The following is a 24828-nucleotide window of genomic DNA, read 5'->3' as shown; positions in this document are numbered from 1 at the left end:
AGAACGGAGCGTCCGATTTGAATAATTCAAAAAACATTTTACTTGTATTAACAAGATGAAAAATTGATCAATGTTTCATGAAGGCAAGTCTAGCGGTTTCGGAGATCTAGTAAAAAAAGTAAAAAAAATGCCATCTGGCGGTCAAAAATGATAATTAGACATATGCACATCAAATTATCAGATATTTTATAGAGATTTTAACAATAAGTATAAATTTTGTTTACATTCCCGTACCAATGCTTATCCATTAGACGGCGGCGCGGCGCTTACGCGCATCGATATTTCGTCGCTATGCAGTTAAAGCAGTACGATTGCTTTGAAAAAAAGTTCAGAATTTCCAAAATATTTCAAAATACACTTTTCTTCAAAAAGTATTTTTTTCAAAAATGTTAATCTTTTAAAAAAATAATAATTTTTGGTACGGGAAGTTCCAGCAATTTGCCTTAAGGCACGATGCCATGCGCTCCACTAGTTTTATTTCATTAATTATGCCTCTGTACAATATCTTTTATGAAGGATTTGAACTTGCACTCCCTTAAGAATCTTGGCGCCTACGTCAATCACTCGTAGGAGAATAGTTAGAATATTCCCGTAGCTAAAGGTAAAATATTTCAAATAATGTTATTACTTTGTTTTGAAATGTTGACAGGTGCGCTTAAGATATTCTTCAATAAAACTATCAATTAGTATTATATCATAAGCAAAACTGTACTCGCATACTACTAGCTTAAAGCGCGTGGTCCGTGTTTCTAACACGTCATTTTTGCACGGTGATTGTGCCGCTCGTTTTGCCCGTGTCGTCCGCACGCGAGCGCTTGCCCCTCACTCTGTGATTACTGACAGGTGCATTGATGTCCTCTAAATCATTAGTCTTCTTCTCTCAAGATCTCGAGATCGAGTATTTTTGCACACACCATTAAAGTAGATGGTGAATAAAACACAGTGTTCAGGAAGAAGGTAACCAGAAATATCCTCGTTTATTTTCAATACACCAGAAAGTGGCAATGTTTAAATAATTTTAATATGAATTTGAGTCACTTTTTATGCACCTTGCTCATCTTATTATCAATAATTATAAAAATTAAATGTTTTTAGCAAAGGAGATCGGGTACGGTTGTGCCAGAGTACGGCATTGGCATTCGTCATAGCTATAAGGGGACGTCCATTAATCACGTGAGGTTTTTAGGGGGGCGGAGGGGTTTGACAAAAAATCACGAATTATCACGTGGGTGAGGGAGGGGTATAGTAAGATATCACGTGTATTTATTTTTTACCAGAATTTTTTTTAAATCCAAACAATTTTCAAACTTAATAAAATTGCAATTTGTTCTCGTAAAAAAATAATTATTTTCGTAAAAATATAATTATTTTCGTAAAAAAACAATTATTTCTCGTAAAAATGCACGTGATGTTTAGGGGGAGGGGTAGTAATTTTGAATATCACCACGTATCACAAAGGGGGGGGGGGTCCAAAAATCATTAAAAAATCGATCACGTGATTAATGGACATTCCCTAATCTATACTGATTTTGAGATAGGGTCCAAAGGAATGGATGAAGTATGTTTGTTCGAACAAGTTTACATTATTGTATTGAGTCAGCGCCCTACAATAACACTATCTGTAGACCGGATTGCTTTTAAAGAGTCAAATATAAGTTTTTTTAGACGATTTTTTTTGATAATAACTTTTTCTTGTAAGGGGCCGTTCAAGTATTACGTAAGCACTATATGGGGCGGGGGAGTTATTGATTTGCTTATTTTGGGTGATATGGGGGCAGGGGAGTCTAGATGATGATTACGTCATAGGTAGTATTTTTATTTTTTTACCAAATGGCAACCTAATAATTACAATATTTAAAAAAACAATAGATTAATTGCAAAATATTTACGTAAGCATTCGGGTAGGAGGTAAGAGCTTTGCTCACTTTTGCTGACAAGGGGGATGGGGGGGGGGTAAATAATTGTAATAAATCTGCTTACGCAATACTTGAACGATCCCGAACAGATAGAATGACCTTGATTGTTATTTTGCTGTAACTTGAAAATTTGTAATTAATTTCTAGTAATTCATTTTTGCCCAGATAATTTATCTTGATCATAACGATGAAGGGTACTGTTGTGAAAATTTTGTGAGTACGATTGTGTTTACGTGTACAATGTTTTTACGTCTTATTTAGTTGAAACGTGTAAAAAAAATCTAACTGAGCTAATACAAAATACAAAAGACAATAGGGAAGGAAAAAGCAATACAAGAAAAGAAAAATTCTGTCTGATTTGTGGAAGCTCATATTCTGAAAGTAGGGTTGGCGTAGAATAGATCAAGTGCCGAAAAACATGCGGTTTCTGGAGGTAGTCACTATTACATTTGTCATCATTGTAATGATTTTGACTAGATCTCAGTATATTGTTACAGTATATTGTTTACTTTAATATTTTGTTTGATTAGTTACCTAATAATTATAGGTTGAACTCTCTAATATTAATCTATGTTATATATTAAATAAAAGTCGAAAATAATTAAATAGAAGTATAAAATTATTAATAAAAGTCGAAAATTAATAAAATATTAATAAAAGTCGAAAATAATTAAATAAAAGTATTAAATAAAATTATAAAGTACACAATGAATCTATAAATTTTTGAAGAAATATTCTATTTCATCTTCACCTAATATTTCAAACACAATGATTTTTCAATATCTAGCAATTTAAATACATATCGCCGTTATCATTAAGGTTTTTTTCACAATTTTGCAATTTAATGCAATACATTGTTGTATAAGATCAATCAGACCTTTTTCTATTATTTTCATTACATTAGTTTTTGCTATTAACAAAAATAATCTGTTGAAACGGATCACATCCGTGTTGCATTTTCAATGTCGTTTTTTTGTATATTGCATGAATTGTGCTTTATTTAATATTTTTTGTGGGGAAATTGAGTCATATATAACACTAGTTTATATAACAATAATAATAAATCACTTCATTGCCATGTGATTTATTTTAAATCATCTTGACTATTAAGGTCTATATAATTAGTAGTAAATTTATTTGTACATTATATTAATTGATAAAATTTAACATAATAAATAATTTATATAATATAAAACACATTTCTAATTGTTTTTTTATATATTTAACTAGTGCTTTTCACTTGCAGTCGAACTTGGGGAAGAATGTGATTTCATTCACATTTTATTTTCAAAATTGATTCTTCCTATATGAAGTTAAATTATTTACAACATATATATATATATATATATAAGTACCAATAATAAAATAAGTTGCTATAAATATTCATAATAGTGTAAAACAAATTAAATTATTATAAATTTATTAGATTTATTAGAATATTAAATTTTTCTATACATAAAATCTTCTATATTAAAATATGTTTTTTTATTAAAATATAATTTCTTCTATAATAATTATTATAAAAATTACCAATTTGGAGTCGTTATGGGTCTAGCGAAAACTAGCTACATTACTTATACCAAAGCATTACAAGAAACTAGTGTACGGCATCGTGCCTTAAAGCAAATTGCTGGAACTTCTCGTACCATTTTTTTTTATTATAAAAGACTAAATTTTTTTAATCTTTGAAAGAAGTTGATTTTTGAGAAATTTAAAATTTTAAAAAAAAATGACTTGGAAAAAAAATTTGTGGAAAAAAATGGTAAAAGTGTTTGCCAAGTATGTGGAATAAATTTGACGGATTATATTTTATTAAATGTGACATTATATATGTCTTTTATGGGTTCATGGAGCTTTGGACAATGTCAAGCATGCATTATTCACTAGAAGGACAAGGCGAAAAATTATCACAATATGTTTCCGAGTTAAAATAATCAAGAAACCTTCATTCATATTTCAAGTACAAAATTGTTCGAAATTTTGCATTTTGTGTTCTAATTAACGTTACACTTATAAAACCATGAAAAGTATAAGCTATCAATGGTTACAGTTTAATATTAAAACTATTCTATACTAGCTGGCCCGGCAAACGTTGTTTAGCCATGAAAATAACTAACTGATTATTATACTAAATAACAACAAAGTAAAAATAAATCATAATCTAACAAAGGTTCTACGTGGTTTTGAAATACTATCTCACCTTTTCCACAACCTCTGGCAAGATTTTTTCAAGACTGGTCAAATCGGTTTAGTCGTTTTCGTGTTTTAGCGAATCTAACATAATATCGAGCTTCATTTTTATGTATGAGATAACACATAGTATTAGTCGAAAATTTCTTCTACCTAACAATCAATTGCGTTTTTGTAAATTAATACTGGCGTTGTTTTATATGCATTTTCTAGGTAAAATAAAGCAAATAATTTTAATACGTTAGCAATATGGATTATATTATATTACCGATGTCGCTAACTGTGAAACCCCGTTACTCTTAATGGATCAACTTGCAGTATATCTTCTTAGGTAGTAATATTCAATGTAATATTTCAATTACTTGATCAAATGACTTTGAACGAGGTAATTCCCGCAAATATGGGAGGTCTCAATCCATAATAAAAAAATCAAACTGCCCTAGTAATATAAAATAGCTTATTAAATTACATGTTATGCTCAGCTTGATATAGGACAATATATGTATAAGCGGAATCACATATATTCTTCAGTCGTTTCAGTTCAATTGGCGACCGCATTTTCTTAATTGTAAGTTAATACTTATTTTATAGACCGTTCATACATAAAAACGTGTAATTTTATTGGACGAGTTTGTTGCTGCATAAAGATTTAATGTGTGGAAAATAGCTGATGAAAGCGGATATTGTTCGATAGAGAAAATTTTATTTTATGTGGTTTCTAAAGTCCAATAAAAATTTCATAGTCTTAGTCCTTAGTTTACTTGTTTTTGAGATATCGGTTGTGGACTTTTTTACCCATAGACCTTTAAGCCCCGCCCTATCCTATATATAAACAAATATATACTTTGTAATTATCTATGCTTGATTTTTTTTTTCAATATATAAATGATCTTATTAAAATATAACGCACATAAACTATAGAAAGTAAAAAGTCAAGCCTAACAAATAAGTAACAAAATAAATTAGATATATGACTACATATGTTTTGACATATGCCCATAAATTAAAATCAATTACTATTCAGATGAGAAAATACATTTTTGACGGCTTTCAATAAATCAGTTATTAATTATTTCTGAGAATGAGCTTTTGTGCAACGAAATATTTTTTTTCTGTTGCAGACGATATGAATGATGACTCAAATTATGGTTCAAGTTGTAATAAAATATAAAGACGTCAATAGAATGAATTATGATCATTTATAAAAAATATTAAGCAGCATGGTTTAATATGTTATTAGAAAAAGAAATATATAAAAACAACAATTATAATTTAACACTTTTTTTCTAAAGTTTTGTTTATTAGTTGAAGCAAAATAATATTTACGCTCGGTCATCATCAATCAACTGTCATTTTTTGCGTGATGTTATATGAAAATAATCCGCAAACGAGGTGCATCTCCGTATTAGCTCAATGGAAAGATAAATGACAAAAAGATAACATTTAGGTGTTTCGAATTTACCTGAAATTGTCGAAAAAAACAGACGCCAAAGTTTGTCGTTTCATTCATTAATGGAAAGCTCGTGTTGAGACTTTTACGTTGGGTGACATTCTTCAACGGAAGTTTGGAGATAAATCAAGAAACAACTATTTTTTTAATTTAAAAGATATTAATTATTTGATCTCTTCTGATATGTAAGAACAAACATTTTTTAAGAATTATTGATTTTATTTTAAATTATAACTTACATAGTTGATTGATAATATTTTAGGCGGTTCAATCATAACTAACCCTCTCGCTCAATAAAAATTCGTTTTACTTGATTCGACACTTATTGTACAATTTTATTATTACAATTCCTGTAATACTGATTTTTATCTAGGATGCAAAAGCCCGAAAGTCTATTTTATATTGCTATCTATATTTTCAAGTAAAAAAAGAAGTCAGTCCTGCTTGACATCAGACTGACCGAAACAGGTCTAACCTGGATTGTCCGATTGAAATACCATAGCTCTAAATACTAATTTAGGGGGTAGCTCGATAGAGCCGATACATTCTTTTTGGATTATAATTTTCTGATTAAATTTCGATTAGTATCACACAAATTTTAGTTACAGTTATCAAAATACATACCTATATTTGCAGACTGTAAATTGCAGTGATGTTTTGTCTTCACCTTCAAATATTTAGATTACAACTTGAAACCTATATATATTCGTACCTTCAATATTTAAATATTACAAAAATATATCACTATAATAATAGATAAATGTCAAAAATGACTGATTTAGTAAATTACCTGCACACTTCATTTCATTTCCAATATCAGTTTTTCCTATTACATATGTACTAGTGCATATGAGAATGGTTAAAATGAGATATCAATTAACATCGAATACGTCAAGTTTGTTGAACTTATCGATCAATGGAATCATGTTTGTGGGCATTAATAACAATGAATGCAACATGAAAACGAGTAGGCAATACGACTGTTCTTTCAAAAACAACACCTGGCCGCGGTGTTAACTTACCAACCTGATATCTATCAATAATCGTTTGTAATGATACCTGACGATATTCAATTTGATTCTTAATACACACACTTTATGTATGTTTAATTGATTATTGATAATTGATAATTATATAAATATATAATAAACGATCAGTATTTGTATGTAAATTGAAAGATATAATCTATTACCGAGTAGTTTATGCCTGCCTTAAATTTGTATTGCTAGAGTATTTAATTGAGCCTTTTAATATTATTTTTTTACATCCTATTGAAAAATATTGGAAATATTTTTAATAAAATTTTGTCATATTAGTTTTTCACATACTTTTTTTATTTCCTAATTTTAGTTTTTTCATTTTTTTGCATACTGCTTTTTGCAGTGCCTAAGTACTATTTTCTTTTAACTTATTTTTAACTTGGCATAAAAATTTAATGTTTCAAAAAAATTTAAGATCATCAAAAAAATGGTTTTATTTCAAATTATCTAGAAAAATATAAATTTTTCAAATGTTTTCAAAAATTAAAAAAAAAATCAAATTTTTCAAAAAAAATGTTTTTCAAAAAAATTGGAGCTTTTAATAATTCTAAATTACGTTATGGAAAGTTCCAGCAATTTACCTTTTTGCTCTATATGTTCAATTGAAATGGAATATCATAACTGCTTGATATTACTATGTATACAGTCTGAGATTTGAACCTGAATCCTTGTGGTTCCAAGACTGAAGTTTATAGCTAAAGCTACTTGTCCTACGTTCTCTAGCTCATGTTCATATTTTAGCTAAACAATACTATATTTTATTATTGTTGTAAACACAAACTATTTAATTTATAATTAAACAATTTATATTAAATGTGTTATTAATCATTTTTAAAAGTATTTAAAATACATAGTTAACAAAATATATTTCCATCGCTAATTGGATAGATGTGGAATATAAGGATTCTAACTTTTCCCAGAATTTAGCAGCAAAAAATTACATAAGGGTATATTTCCAAAAATACAAATGAACCCTGTTGAAGATTCTTTGACCTGCCTATTTGTCTGTAAATCCCAACTTTCATTTTACATTATATCAATATAAAACATTAATCTTTCAATATATTATGTTGAATATTTTTAATGAAAATAATCAATTTAATGCTGGTCATATTTCTTGTGGTAATAGCTTTCTACAAGCAAATATTGAAGGCGTAAATTAAGTTGCAAAAATACACCTATACCGCAAATATATTGCATTAAGCAAATATAAAATATTGGTTTGCGGTTAACACTTTCATCTGCTTATTTCATGCTTTGCATTCGATTTAAGCATTAATGTCTTTTTCGGCGTCCTTTTAGTTTACAGTATTTGAAAACTTGAGTGGTTATTCTGGTCTACGGGCGTGAATTTTAAGGTATATTTGAAAGGTCGTATGAAAAAGTCAAATAACATTTGTACTATTTTTACAAGTTATTACTTAATATTTTGAGAATCTAGAAAAAAATAAAAATTTTAAATAGTCAGCAAGTTCTAATTCTAGAAGGTAAAGAAAAGGAAAATCTAAAAAAAATGTCCCTGACCAGACTCATTTCAGCCCTCCCAATAAAAATTCCCTTGTGAATATCCAAGAAAAACAAAATTGATTTTTTCTAAATTATTAATCTAATTATTAGTGCTACGATAAAAATTAGATATTGAAGGAAACCTTATAAGCTAAATTAGCTTTTAGTGTTGGATGAAACCTTTTAATCTAAAATAGCCCTTAGCGGTTATATCATCCATAACCAATAATATCATCTACAGGCATCTCATTTTACTAGATTTCATCACAAATACTGATTGCAACCTTTTTGACCTTTTTACAGGATTCTATTCATAGGACAAGTTTATATTTCTTTTAGAATTTTCTCACCGATTTTGACCTATTCAATGTTGACATAACATCTTCGTTAGGGTCGTCGTTCGATTTTTTGCATCATTATTTTTTCTCAGATTTCATCCCCTATGCGGGGGAAAAATAATAGAGTAAAAAAACATGTCAACTTCATGTCAAGCGTCAAATCCCCGCAGAGTCTGGCTTGGTTGGAAAGTCACGTAACCCGAAGCAACAAGTTCTAATTAGACAGGGATCTGATAGGTTTGAGTACTGCGACTTCTCGTTATCTTTAGGGGGCGTCCGTTATTCACGTGATCGGTTTTGTGAAGATTTTTGGACCCCCATCCAAATTATCTCCCATCCTCAACCAAACTTTACATGCATTTTTAGTTACGTAAAATTTTTTGAACGAATTTTTCGATTTTACGAAAACCCCTTTTTTTTTAAATCTAGGTAAAAAGTAAATACTCGTGATCTCTTACTAGACCCCTCCCTTCCTTCACGTGATTTTTTGTGATTTTTTGTCAAAACCCCCCTTCTCCTAAAAGCCACACGTGTTTAATGCACACTCCCTCACCTCTAGGTTATCAATTTAAAGAAAGTATTTTTTCATTTTTATTTGGTTCTTAAAGGGAAAATATTTTATAAACCCTTGTAAATTTATATAAAAATATGAGAAAAATCAAACAAAACAATTTGTTATATGATGTAATAAAAAGAATTACTTTTTTATGTTCAATGTTGAATTTTCAAATTTTGTATTAAAAAATGAAAATTGTTGCATATTTTTACGTTTTAATGGTTTCTGTACGTTTTGGAATACTTAGAAAAAAATGGATGTATGTGTGTATATGGATTTATGTATGTATGTTCGAATACAAATTTTTGTTCAAGATTTCACGGATTAACCCATTTGAATAATTCAAAAAAGCATTTTTCCTTTTGATGTAGAGATGTACTGAACAGTTTTTGGCAAAGGCGGGCCCAGCTGTTTCGAAAATACGAGACAAGAAGTGCAAAAAATTGCAATTCAGTTATTGAGAGAATGGAGCATTCTAATTGAATAATTCAAAAAATATTTCACTTGTATTGACAAAATTAATTGGAGGTTTTGGAGATCCAGAAGAAAAGTTAAAAAAAATGCCAATTGATGATCAAAAATGATAGTTAGGCATATTCAAATTATCTATCATTTTATATAAATTTTAATATGTTTTAATTTTTTAGCAATATTTTATGAATTACTTTTACTATTACTTAAATAAAAAATACATAACTTGAATCGGTTTCAAAAAATTTAAAAAAAAATCTTTTTTTTTTCAAAAAATTCTAAAATATTAAATTAAACTAATGATGTATGGCATCGTGCCTTAAGGCAAATTGCTGGAACTTTCCGTACTATATCTCAATGTTCGAGGATTATTAAATGTTTTCAATTAGATTATTATAAATACTGTATCATTGTCTAATATCTATAAGAATTATATAAACTGAAATACAAATTTATTCAAAGTATATAAGTGAGCTTTAGAACTTTAGCCAGAATTTAAATTAAAATCTGAATTATTTTCGATATACAAAAAAAAATTGAGATATTTTTTTTCCAAAAGCAATTGTTTTGTCAGCACAAGCTTTTTTCAACACAAGTTTTTTGAATCATTCAAATCGGGTGCTTAGTTCTCTCCATACCTGCAATTTTTTATACATCTAGCTCTGTATCTTCGAAATGGCTGGACCTGCCTTCGCCAAAAACTAATCACCACTTCTCCTAATCATTACAAATTGGATGTTTCTTGGATCATTCAATTCGGATACTCCGTTCTCTCAAAAACTCGATTTCTATTTTCTGCACTCTTTGCTCCGTATCTCTGTAACGGCTGGAGCTGCCTTTGCTAACAACTAATCAGCACATCTCCCTATCAATAGGGATCGAATGGTTTTTAAACCATTCAAATCGGTTGATCCGTGAGCCCAAAAACGTGGACGAAAAAATGCGGACATACAAAATACACACACACATCCATTTTTTCTGAGGTATGCCAAAATGTTGAGAAACCTTCAAAACGTGAAGATATACAAAAAAAAATATTTTCGATTTTCGGTCCATTACTATAACTTACCCTAAGGGAAGTTAAAAACAACAAATGTTTCAAATGTTTACAAATATTTGAAAAAAAAAATCAAAACAGTTAAAAAAATTGAAATTCTCTAATAATCTCTAAAAAAAATTTAAAACTTTTAAAAATTTAAATGACGATGCGGCAACGCATCATTAGTTATACATTACTAGAGTGAATATAAAAGTGAATTTATATAAATTATACTTCATAATACCCATCGAAAAAAATTTCTTATCCCTTTCGCCTTAATCGATTCCTACCTGCGCCCCGTCTAAATCCATCACCAACGATTCCCTCCGAAAGCCTCGCCGATCGCCGCCGAAGCAACAGGCGCGCACTCTACGCTGGGAGCATGTTCGACCGCGCGTGACAGTTCGACGCGACGTGCCGTAGAGAACGTGTCCTCGTTGTGTTTGTTGTTTTAATTTTAAGTTTTTTCGACGAATTATTATAGTTAATAATTATTATAAGTGACTTGTGTGAACATGATTCCATTTAGTGCATAAACTTTTAGTGCAGTTTGAATAAAAGTTTGTTTATTAAAATAAAATGTTGGCGACTCAGAGTCTGTGCGATTACGAAGTCAAGAATGGACCAGGAGGAGTTATAGAGGTAGAACGATACATGTTAAAAGTTGTTTACATACGGCGTTATATGAACGAGTGATGTTTTGCTAAATAATATATATAATCCATAATAATAGGATTATTGAGAACAGTTCCTATTTAGTTGTAAAATATCGTTTTGTACTAACACACACCTGCAAAGTGATTTTTTTGGGTATTCAAATTATGTTAAATTTCTTCAGAATACAATTGTATTCGGCTTGAGTATAATCCAGTTAACTTTATCCCGTACGTCAAAAGCAACGAATTGTGCACATTTTGGAAAAGCTAAAATACAATCATTTTTAATTTAAATTGGCGGAAATTAATATTTATAGATACTTCAATAAATGCTCCCTATATATTCCCAATAATTTACATCTAAATTTATAAAATTTTAAAATATGTTGGGAAGTTTTGTTTACGAAGCACCATTAAGTTTGCTAATAATGAAAAGTAATTGTCAAAAATATATTTATTAGAAAAGTATAAAATTGCATTCAAATCTGATGGTTTTATAAATTTTAAAATGTCATGACAAGATTAGAGATTTTATTAGTTTTATACTTTTCTAATAATTTTATTTCTTATAAATACTTTTTCAGCAAATTTAACGACAATCTAGTTCATGTTCTTCTTCATTACAAAATTCATACAAATTGAAGAATTAGGTTCAGATTTATTTGATTTACAGGATTTTTCAAAATATTAAATTAAAATACGTTCAAAATCTTTGAAGTTAACAAGCAGAATTCGAAAATGTCTTTAGAGTCTTTAATACCGTTCTGTACTTTTTTAATAAGTTTATTTTTTATAAATACTTTCTCAATAAATTCAGTCACAACCTAGTTCATTTTCTTGTTCATTACAAAATTTATACAAATTGAAAAATTAGATTTAAATTTATCAGATTTACTGGATTTTACAAAATATTAAATTAAAATACGTTCAAAATCTTTTAAGTTCAAGCAGAATCAAAATACAAATACAATAAAGAATGCTTAAATATAAATTATATGAGGAAAAATATTTTTTTATATTTAAAGTGACATAATTGTCTAAATATTCATTATATTTATATTTATACAGAGAGCCCGCCAAACAACTTTTTTTTGAAAATTTAATTTAAAAAAAAACACTGAATATTCTCTCAATTTTTTTTTATTTGAAAATGCTGAATTATATTTTTCTTACTCATAATTTAACATATCATTTATGTTCAATTTATTTACTCATCATCTAAGTTCAATTTTAAGTGAATTGATATTTTGTCATTCTCATCTTTTCAACAATAATAAATTGTTTTTTGCATTTTTCCCATTTTTTCTGCATTATTACTATATTTTTTTAGATCATTGCCACTATTTGATAATTTTTAAATTATTGATGTCGGTTAAGCGTTTATTGTCTTTGGGCATAAAATATTGATACAGAGCTCGTCAAATTTTTTTTTTGAAAATTCTATAAAAAAAGCTACTGAATATTTTCTCAAATTTCTATTTTTATTTGAAAGCATAATCCTTAATATAATAATAATAATAATAAATATATATTTTAATAATTATGAATGTATACATAACACTTACTCCTCATTTTTTCTCCTTTTTTCTGCGATATCACTATATTTTTCTAATTCATTTTTTTATTTCATTTTGGTTGAGAAATTCCAAAATTATTTATCAAAATTTGAATAACCGTTCAGGAGCAGTTTAGTGACAACACACGTACAAAAGATTTATAACATATATATTAAATATATGATTTTTATCATGAATCTTCAATCAATTTTGTAAAGAGTTAGTTGAAATAATATTTTTTTATGGTTATTATTTTTATTTATTTGTTATTATTATTATTATTATAGTTAGTTATCTATTTTTATTTTTTTTCCTTTACATTATAGATTTGTTTAGATTATGTTCTCACTGTAGCTCATAGAATTACTTACTTTATACTGATTGTTACATACAAATTCAATAAAAAATAATAATAATTTTAAAAACCCATAGTACTACGTTGCTGAAAAGTTTTGAGATAAATTAAGCCATTAATGCAATTTTTTGCTACTTGATTTTATAATTTAAGAAAGTTTTTATAAATTACATTTACAATTGTATATTCAAATCAAGCGATTTTAATCATCGTGTACAGTTTTTAAAGTTGCTAATGATTTCTATGTTTGGCAAGAAAAAACTTCAGGTGCAAAAAAATTATAAAACTCAATTATACCATTTATATAATTTGCTTTAAAAAAATCATCGTATCGTATCGAATGTGATTAATATGTTACTCATTCTGTTCGCCGCGACAATCGACAATAATAAATAAATGAAAGTTGTTCATTGAAAAAGTACGCACTCATAGAAAGAGTGAAAGTTTTAAGTTCATCATATATATTTGGTATTATTTGACCACATATGTCTACAGATTATATTTAATGATTTTTACATATGTGTATGTGCATAAATAATTACTATTTTACTGTTTGTAGATCAAACCGCTTTCCAAATTTCATCGCGTCCGTATTTGTCTTTCGGCGAAAGAATTACGTGTCGAACTTCGACAAATTATGAAAGCGAATGAATGGAATCATTCAAGATGTTTTTATGCCAAATTGAGTCATAACTTTTATCATATCTAAATAAGATCTATAAACAATATTAAGTTCAAATAGTCACGAAACTCTATTGGAAAATTTTCACAAACATTGGGAATAATATGTGATTAAATATAGAAATTAATGGCTCATTATGTTCAATTCATTGTAGAAATCTATTATTATCCTTATACAAACTTTGATATATTTTATTTGATAAATACTGTCGTAACAAAAGACATTATTATACAATTTTGAAATCATATTTACTTAAGCGTTGAATGATAATGTATTTTGCTCATTGTTTCATTGGTAGATAAGGTTTTGAATTCATTCATAAATGTTTTGTTGACCAACAAATGTGGTCCTTGAGAATTTTTATATATCTTTACGTTTCAAAGGTTTCTGAACATTCTGGCATACTTCAGAAAAAAACATATGTATGTGTGTGTGTATGTATGTATGTTTGGATACAATTTTTTGTCCACGATTTCGGGCGCACGGATCAACCGATTTGAATGATTCAAAAACATTCGATTCCTATTGATAGGGAGACGTTCTGATTAGTTTTTGGCGAAGACGGGTCCAGCCGTTTCGAAGATACGGGGCCAAAAATGTCAAAAATGTTAATTCAGTTTTTGAGGTAACGGAGCGCCTGATTTGAATGATTCAAAAAACATTTTATTTGTATTGACGAAATGAAAAATTGATTAAATGTTTGGAAAGGCAGGTCCAGCGGTTTCGAAGATACAGAGGAAAATGTAGAAAAAAATCATATTTGGCGGTCTAAAATGATCATTAGACAAATTCGCATCAAATTATCAGATATTTTATAGATACATATTTTAAAAATGTGTACTGTTTTTTTTTTTTAATTTTTTTGGGTTTCAAAAGTTTACTTGTACGTTTCACACAAATTTCCAAATTTTCAGAATTTTTTTTCAAAATTTTCAAAAATATACAAAGTTTTATATTTCAAAAATAAATTTTAAATCTACAATTCAGTTTAAAAATGCATATATGCGTTATTCTACTCGTAAGAAATATATCCTCAGATGGATTCATTTGGCTTCTCTTTAATGTAAACATTTTCAAGTGCTTTTAGCGATAAGATTGTCACTGTATATTATATGAACGAATAAATATATTGTATTTATAATTTCTTCGAAAATATTTAAAACTATTGTAATTAATCATAGATCAATATTTATTGATTATTAATTTTTTCTTGCTCGAATATTTAATTCTGGTACTGGAAGTTCCAGCAATTTGCCTTAAGGCACGATGCCATGCACTAGTCATTTTGTTCGACTGCATATTCAAAACATAGAGTGTATTGTTTCCAAACTTCCAGCATAATTATTTTAGTCTTGCTGGGTATTGAATTTTAACCTAAAAATGCATATATCTATTAGCATACATATATGATAAAGTCTAAAGAAGGAGAAAAAAGGTCATTAATAAGGTTTCAATATTTCCAAACAGTTTTTCTATAGGGCGAAACTTGATCGGGATAAAATGTTTATTTAGGAGTATGATTTTATCGCTGAGCTTTTTATTGACATTAATAGTTCTAAATCAAATCTAAAGTAATAAATCTGTCACCATAAAATTTTTCATTTTTATATTTCAAAATAAATTATGTCAATTCTTGGTACAGCATATAAGAAGTGACAAAAGCATATATTTGATATATGACCCTTCGGAGATAAAATTTGATAAAAAGGAAACAGAAATGATAATCTGCGCTTAATATACAACGTTCTGAATGCGTCATTAATTTATGATGTTTGCATTAGAAAGAATTTAAATTTTAATGTCCTTCAGACGCCATCGTCAACTTTTATTGAGATTCGAGTGTACTTTCTTTATTGTTTAGCGGTCATTGGCTGTGTGCCCTTTTGTTAATACTTTTGGTATTTAAATAATCAATGGAGAAACGTGACAAATAAAGTTTAAAGCAGCATTTTTATTCTTTGAGCGACAGAGTTTTCATTGATGTTTTTTTTATAATACCAAGACCCTGCACAAAGGGTCTCTCTTTACTTCCCGGAAAAAATAAGGTACAAACACGCGCTTATTGTTATTACAGTTTTCTGTTTTCATGCGGTTACATACAAGTCTATTTGTAAAAACCAACAACGATCAAAAATAATTATTAATAATAATGAAATTAGTTAAAATACTTTAAACTTGGTAAATATGGACGAACGTATTTTATTTGCATATTTTCGTCTGATAAATACACGTTTTAAAGGATTTAGACAATATAGTAAAAAAAATTTGAATTTAGATCAGATTCGAAACAGTTTTTCAAAGTAAGGAAGGTGCCATTAAAATATGCATCAGCATTTGCAATCACATAAAGAGATTTAACGAATTCTCTGATTTAATTCATTTTCAATCACATAATGAGATAAATGGGTTTTTATTAATTATTTATTTATTTATTTTTTAAATATATAGCCCTCAGATTTCTTCCAGGAGGACTTAACAATTAATTTACATTATTTATTAACTATTAAGAAGAGATTTAGAGCAAGATTAGTATTATCATTATAATTTCTCTACCACCGTTCGAAGTGTTAATTCAGCGGTTTCCAACCTTTGGGGCGCGCTTCCTCAGGGTGGCACCAGGCTGTTATAAAAGGGGCGCGTACATCTGTTTCCAGAATACCATTATCGAAAATAACCCAACATTTTTGGAACGATCAAAAATAATTCGTTTTTATGTTATTATGCATATCTATTATGCATAATAATATTTTATGCATGCATGCGTAATTATGTTTTATGTTTTTATGCATATCTGTACATAATATTGTATGTATATTAATTTGTAGTCTGAAAATATCAGTTGAGTATTATAAAATTAAACTGTTGAAAAAATTAAGGGGGGGGGGGGTAGGCACAACAAATTTTTTTATTAGATTGGAAGCCACTGGGTTAATTGGTCTAATATATGGTTTTTTAGAGGCCAATTTTCCAATAAAATAGAAATGTAACACAGCATTTTTACGGCAATTTTATGTATTTGCTATGCAGGGTTCGGATATAAAACCTAACCTAAAAAATGCACAAGTAAAAAAAAAACAAATGTTATCATAACTGCATTTTTTGTGTCATAGATAACACATACGTGAAGTAAGGTTTGATGAATAAAAGGCTTGATGAATAAAAGGTTTGACATCACAGTAAATACATAGCATTTTCACAGTTTTTACTAGCAATTTATATTAAAAATGACCGTAACACAGAGTTGCTGTAACTTTTCAATTTTATTGGAGAATTGTCTTCTAAAAAAAACATATATTAGACCTATCAATCCTTTGAAAAGTGGTACAGAAATAATAATGCCAATACAAAATATTGTTCAAAATCTCTTGTTAATAGTTAATGTGAATCCATTATCTCATTATGTGATGGAAAATTAATTAAATTAGTGATTAATGAATGATTATTAAATATCATATACAAGTTGAATAATCTTGTGTGAATGAAAAGTTGTATATAAATTTGTACTTCATAATTAGGATATATTCAAGAATCCCAGTAGAATATCTAATAGTATCTACTGATGAAACACGTTTTCGGTAATAAATATATAGAAAAAATATTATTTTTGAACAGCAATCAGAACTTAGAGTCCTATAAGCTGTTGGTCTAATTTCACTTTATACTAGTCGGTTTGACCAATAATAATAATTGGGCAACCCAAACAGTTCTCATCTCTGTATTATGAATTATTATTGCAATTTCTGTAATAGGGCGAATATTTATTGATGCAGCAATACTGAATTATAGCTTTTGTTACTTGAAAACATTTTGCTATCTATATTTCCAAGTGTAAAGTGATGTCACTACAACTTGACAACAAGCTGCTCGAACCCAGGACCTCTGATTCTAGCCACTTACTTATGGCAAGCCCTTTGGAAACATGGCACGATATATATATTTTTTATTTATTTGATCAATGTAGTAGACATATGATAAAAAAAAATTGATCATTGTTGACTTGATACGTTACTGGATCGTATTCTTCCTTAGCAAATTAACAATGTGATTGTCAACTTCTCTATTGTCATTATATTCCAAGGTCTACGTAAAATTGTTCTAGTTAAATGCGGATACAAACCGTTTAGTAAAATAGGTACCGGATAACTTTCTACAATACGGACGTGAAAATTAAATTAAAAGCGATACACATCTCTTTTGGAATTTTAAAGTATTTCGAACTGTACATACTAATGCACCTGGCAATAATGTAATGAACGCCAACCTTTCTTATTCCGCATAACTAAGTTCTCGATTGTGCTATATGCATATAGATTGTAGTGTTCAGGTCAACATGACATGTGGTATGATTGAGATTGTGTGTGTGAATCAAGGACGATTGTGCATTCTGTAGAGGAAATTTATTATTAAGATTGTTATTGAAATTCACAATTACACAATACAATATATTCAATAACTAAATTGTAAATGAATTATATTAAAATCTATCTCTAAATCAAAATAGTAAGGTCGGGCCTAGCTTGGTGGTAGGAACGTGGAGAAGCGTTCACTACTTGTTTTAGGTCCAGTCTTCGCCTTTTGATTTTCCAGCTTGATATCGAGCAGTAATTAAATCAGATTTTCACTTACAGATCTCAAATATGATTTGAGGTGGAAATAGTCTTTAGGGGTATTTCTTCAATATATATATAGTCACATTATTATTTCATTAGAAATATGTCTAATATGAACTCAACAGATAGAGAATGTTAAAGCACCGGGTTGCCAAAGCAGTGGAAACACAAGGTTTAAAAATGCTTAACAACTTGTATATCTATAAGCTTTCGACAAGGCAACCCAGTGCTTTATATCTAAAGTTCTGATTGCTATTAAAAATATAATCAAACTAGCAATAAAATATGATCAATTTAAGAGTTTCATTATTATCTACTTCTACTTCATTATCTACTTCTGTTTTTTCATTGAATGCAATCTAAGTTACTAGATACTCATATGAGAAATAAAACCTTTACTATTTAGTATTTTACCTTTAGTATTTTATTTTTTGCAATCAATTTGGATTTATATATTATTAGATGATAGTTTTACAATTAGATAATAATTTATTTAATATGTAGGATTGGATACAATTTATTTTCCCGACAGCTCTAATTCAAACATTTCTTTCTTTATAAAATCTTTTGCAATTTTAAAGCATATATTTATGTTATAGTGAACTAGGGTAGCTTTTATTTTTTTTAGTAAATATAGAAATTTATCTAATTTCACTAGTGATTTATTGCACTCTATAATATCAGATTTTTAGAAAATAGTTTTTGAATAGAGAATTTTTAAAGCTGATTGAATAGTAATATGTGGAAAGGACTCATATATAATTTGTTATAGTTTATATAATAAATTATATCATTTTTTACATTTATGTATAAAAATACATTCGAGTATTCTGTTTTATTGAGAAAAAATTTCATTTTTTTACATTTATCTTCATTAGTATATAATTTAAGTAAGTGATTTAAAGTAATAAGTATTTTTTCCTGATTCGAACTGCTGAAGCGTGATACATTTTTCCTTATTGTTAGTGTTAAAACGTTATGAACAATTTTTTAAAATATTTTTTCTTGCCTATTTTCAACGACTTGGTTACTTGTGGTATGATTTTCTGAGAATAATTATATTTGTGTTGATTCTTATTTTTTGATAACTGCAAAATACATCTATATCTTTCATTCTTTTTTAAATTTTGTGAATTACTCTGTTTTTATTGAACTTTTTATTAAAAACTGTATCCCTTTTTAATGTACTTTTTCAACGACTCTGGTTTTCGTTAACTAAATAATTCTGATTTTCAATAGACAGTAATCAATAATGATGAGGACTATAAGTATGTTTTTTTTATTATTATTCACAGTTTATTTCAACAATCAGAGTACAAATACAATCTATAGGTTGAAAATCAAAACTAAAGAAAAAAAAAAGAAAAATAAAAGGAATAATAATAATAATTTCAAATATCTTGTATGAAACACTTTTCTCTGCTTACTGCACTTTTTCTCTTTAACAGCAAGATTTATGTTGTTGCTTTCGGAAGATCAGTTGGCCATTTTCTCTTTAGTCTCTTTAGTCTTAATGGTTCAGTATGCTCATTAAGACCAAGTACTCTATCGTTATACCGAGTAAATCGTCTAATTTTAATTTTAACAAACGTCAAAAAAACTACTCATTTGCTCAAACTTTGATGATTTTTTAAAATAAAACTACTTGTCGTAAGGCCGTAATATATCAGTAAGTTCTATAAGACCATGATATATATCGTCGAAAAAAAGTTCCATAAAAATCGGCTTAGTTAATTGCAAGGGAACTGCTCGGTAGATTTTCACCTAAAACTAATCAGTATCATTTCCAACTAATATCTTTCGAACAGTTTTTGTTTTTTTAAAATAGATTCGGTAGTATGAGCTTAAATGTGGACGAAAAGTTTAACATTTTTTTCCAAATTACAAAGAAACTGCATAACAGAGAAAATTCTGGTGCCTTAATTTTACACTCACTAGAGTCTAGTGACTAGACTAATTGTATTTTATGATTTGTATGTCCGTCCATTTATCATGGAAAAGTGAGTTTTGCTTTTGATGACCCCGCCACTGTGGGTATTTTTAACTCCTTGTTTATAATATTGTTGGTCATAAATATGTAATACATTTTTTTTTAATTCAAGAAATGTTAATAATGAATATCGACTAACGATAAGTGGCCCTTAGTCCTCGGCCTATACTTGTCTTACTATTTATTGTATAACAGCATTTGAACGGGGGCCGCACCTCTGTGTGATGAAGTGAGGTACTCGTGTGTTGATACGTGACTTCGTATCGCAATTATCGTCTGAAGTACATACAATCATTTCACTCAAAAGTAGTACGCGATCTTTATACACACAACTCTGTGACTTGTAACACATTTTATTACATTTCATTTGTAGGTAGTAGGTACATTTCATTTAGAAATTATTTTATTTAATTTAGATTTATAACATTTGTAATTGAAATCTGCGCATGTGGCTATTTAATTTGATCTTCTGTTGCAGTTTCATTTAGACCAGTAATGTAATTTGATTAGAGATTGCTTTAAAATATTATACATCTTTCAATTTATTCATATTGGTCTCAAATATCTAAGAAATATCTAGCATTATTTGATCACATCACTGTAATTCCATCATTAAATCCTAAATCAGTTATGACAACAATTACATAGTTTTCTAACCAATGGCCTTCATTTCAATGCCTTTCAGATGTTATAATTACCGGATAGATAATTATTTTTGTGTGAAAAAAGCCCAATGCACCGAATGATGCTAGCTCGCCAGATTTATTAAGTAGATGATGTTATGTTTCATTGTCATTTTCTGGTTGGCTGATCACGCCTGTTTATGCACCGTAACCCGACTAGAATTAAAAATAATAATATAAAAAACAGTAACTCTGAAATAGAATTTCATTCAAACACATGGGATAAATGTGTTAACGTAGGTAATGAATTTTCTGGCTATTTGCAGCCTTCTGCCTTTAGAATCTTTGGTTTAAGAATATCTTAAACATCCAGGGATTGATACGTTAATTGAAGGCTAATTAAGGAATACTCCCTTAAACTAATTACAATAGCTTTACTATTTATTTCATGTTATTTAAGTATTTGGTATTCGGCCGAATAGTATAAATGGTGCCAAATTTCTAAATAAGAAAGAGTAACCGAATAGTCATTGCAAGCCTAGGCACGTTAGTAATATAACAACTAGGAATAGTAATTATATTGATACGAACGAGTTTAGGCGCTAAAAACCTGCCGAATATTCGGTATTCGGTCTCTCGAGCATGCCGAATATTCCGTATTCGCCATTTTGCTGAATATTCGTTGCAAGCCTAGATAGATATGTAATTATAATGATTTGACACACACATTTGTGAGAAAGTCAACATAGATGGGTATAGTTTAAATTGATGGGTTTAAGGACAAATATTGTTCAACATTTGTGATCAGTTTATTACATACACTGCTATATTTTATTATTAATAGTTCTTTGAGAAATTAAATTCTAAACGCGATGTGTGTGCATTTTCATGAGCCAAGTGTTCGCTGGTCATGTTACATTCCCATTGCGATTTCAAGGTTATTTTGTAATTGCATGCGATAACGTAAATTATAAACAAGGTATGAGAGAGACGTATTTAATTTTACTATGGGTTCAGATTGCATAACGGTCATTCTACGCATTTATTCTCGGCAAAGCCTACGTTAAGTTTATGTGGGTCATTGGATTTGAAATATTTCAGAAAATATTAATGGGGAAATCATTATTTATCTATAAAGTCTACTACCAAATTACATTCGATTCATTTGATACATGACTAATGGACTTATTAGCATAACTATTAGGCCTGTTTCTTAAAAACTTCTTCTGTTGTGTCAGTAGCCGTTTACAGTCCAGTCAATTCGGTAAAATTAGTTCTGGGTAAGCGGTTAAGAGCGACGACTTGATTTAGAGATCCCGGGTTCGAGATCCGCTTGGGTGGGGCTGCTTGTTGTCAAGCGGTAGTGACAACGGTTTTTACTTGAAAATATAAAAGAAACAAGTAGATTAAAGACGAATTGGTTCACAAAAAAAATTAAAAATATAAGGTTGTCAAATATCTCCCTTCCGCCTTTTTGTATTATAAACCAAGAGCAAAAAAGCGGAAGGGGGATATTTGACAACCTAATATATATACCCATTTTTTTTTTGTCAAATCAAAACTTTACTGAGGATGTTATTAGAACTATCGACTCCAAATGAAGAGAAATTTCAATCGGAAGAGCAGAATTCTGTTTAATAATTTTGTTTAATAAGTAAATACTAGTAATCCTTCTACCTGCAATAAAACTTTACGTAATTATGAAAGGAAAACCCGTAAGGGAATAACTAAGTGATTACGCACCGAATAAGTCGGAGAACGTTTACGCGTGGATAGATTAGATTACAGTTTCTCAAACTGTAACTTTAAACTCTTGTGAAAAATTCAAAAGAATAAAAATTTAATATCTACTATTTGTGTGAGTTGTTCAAATCAAATAATTTATTATTTATATCAAGATTTGCAAAAATGTGAGAACACTTATTATTTATTCCAAAATTTTATACTAATTATTAATTTATTCCAATACAAGAATGACTTTGTAAATTATTTGTATATGAGATGCAGCATTTCGCTTGCATGCCATATTTGTTTTTATATATATGGAAAATCACATGTTGACGCGTTGTAATAACTAGTTGTATAGTTATCAAAGATAATTGTACTCAAGAACTTTATTTTAAGAAAATATATGTATATATACTTTAAATTTTTTTCTACGTTGAAACATATTCAAGAAATTTTCTGAGCCAAATTGTCGAAATAAAAGCCAACAAATACTTTAAATATTTATGTTGTACGTTTCGACACTCTATGTTTACCATCATTTAACAGCAGGTTTATACTAGGAAAAACGCAGCAAAAATAAACAATCTACACCAAACACCTAACCAATAATAAAAAAATATAATAATGTTTAATAATGTACTAAATTTTTAATAATAATTTTTATAATGAAACTAAATTATAAAGTTTCCTAAATCAATTCCTTAAACCAAAATGTAACAACTCAAGTATGCACTTGTGTATGTAATCAATTATAATTATAATAATTATATTGCAATGTAATTACAAATTAAAACTCATTAAAATGGTTACATATAGAAGATAAAAATTTAAAAATAAATTTAATTAAGAAATAATGCAAAATCAATTTCAAATTAAATAATTTCATAATACATTTATTCATATTTAATTATTTTATTTAAATGCTAATTATTTTACAAGTTCATTGCACTTCTTTGTTGAATCGTGACATTGAAAATAAACTATTTTATATATTTATAAATAATTTAGTCGTTTTCTGAACGGTCACTGTGTATAATAATTTCTTTTAAACATATATATATATATATATATATATATATATATATATATATATATATATATATAAATATATAATTTTTATTATTTTTTAATATTTTGAGAATCCTTCTAAATATTGCGACAATGGCCCAGGTGGATGAAGAAATGATTGAACCTTTTATTCTTTCCTCAATAATAAAGAGCAGCTGTGCTGCCCAGGTTGCCAAACTGTGAAAAAACTTTTTGTGTAGTCTTTTGCTATTCTTCAGGTTCTCAGAAAGGAGATGCACATGAGAAAAATCAATAAATATTATTTTTGTATAACGAAATTCATGTTATTCTGAAGTTATGAGCTGTGACACATAAATTTAAAAGCTCTGATTCAAGAGTGCTTACGATTTTATAGGATGTGAGAGCAAAATATAATTTGTGTTAGTTAGGTATTTAAAATACATTTTTTTAAAAATGAAAGAATATTTGTGATGCTTGCACAAAGTGTAAATTATAAAATTTGAATCAAAATTATTTCATAATAAAATTTCTCAACTCAACTCAAATATCACAAGTTCAATCGAAAAACAAATGATGTCTCAAGATTTTTAAATTTTTGAAAAATTCTTGAATCTAAAAATGGATTTTTGAATTTGCATTTATTAAAAGTAGTGGTAATTTCAAATTAACCTTTTCCACTCGCGAAAAGCGAGATTTATATGTATTTTGCCACCGGAGCGGCGGCATCCGAGTGGAAAGGGTTAAACAATTATGATATTTTCCTTATTACATAAATTTATCTAACAAAAATAATATAATAAAATACATTAATAATGAGTATATAAAAATAAAAATAATTTTGTTTGGAATATATTACTAATTTTATCTTCTTTTGTTTTAGGTAAGAACTATATCAGTATCGAATCGACCTACAAACAATGACTTAAACGCGCCGCCTTGGCACCTAGTCTTGGAGTATTTGCAAATATTTACATTTAAGGCTGTCCGAGGTAGGAAAACAATATCATAAAATGGGTCAACATGTTTAACAAAATTAAATACTTGTCGAATATCGACGTCAGACAAAGAATTGTGATAAAATTCAACAAGTTAT

At 28.3% G+C, this 24828-nt stretch overlaps 2 protein-coding genes across 2 annotated transcripts in view; one reads left to right on the top strand and one right to left on the bottom strand.

Annotated features, from left to right (window-relative positions):
• Window positions 1–24828, bottom strand: part of LOC113368466 — a 383698-nt gene that overhangs the window by 85957 nt on the left and 272913 nt on the right. The gene's annotated exons all lie outside the window — the stretch shown is intronic.
• Window positions 11025–24828, top strand: part of LOC113368467 — a 105137-nt gene continuing 91333 nt past the window's right edge. The window contains exon 1 of the mRNA XM_026610011.1: window positions 11025–11148. Coding sequence (XP_026465796.1) covers window positions 11086–11148 — 63 coding nt within the window. The 5' untranslated portion in view covers window positions 11025–11085. The remainder of the gene's footprint in view (window positions 11149–24828) is intronic.

Source organism: Ctenocephalides felis, unplaced genomic scaffold (assembly GCF_003426905.1).
Source record: "Ctenocephalides felis isolate EL2017-DRISC unplaced genomic scaffold, ASM342690v1 CF-g0.4_SCAFFOLD_01170, whole genome shotgun sequence".
In the NCBI taxonomy this organism is placed as follows: Eukaryota; Metazoa; Arthropoda; class Insecta; order Siphonaptera; family Pulicidae; genus Ctenocephalides; species Ctenocephalides felis.
This window is presented reverse-complemented; position numbering and strand designations above follow the sequence as displayed.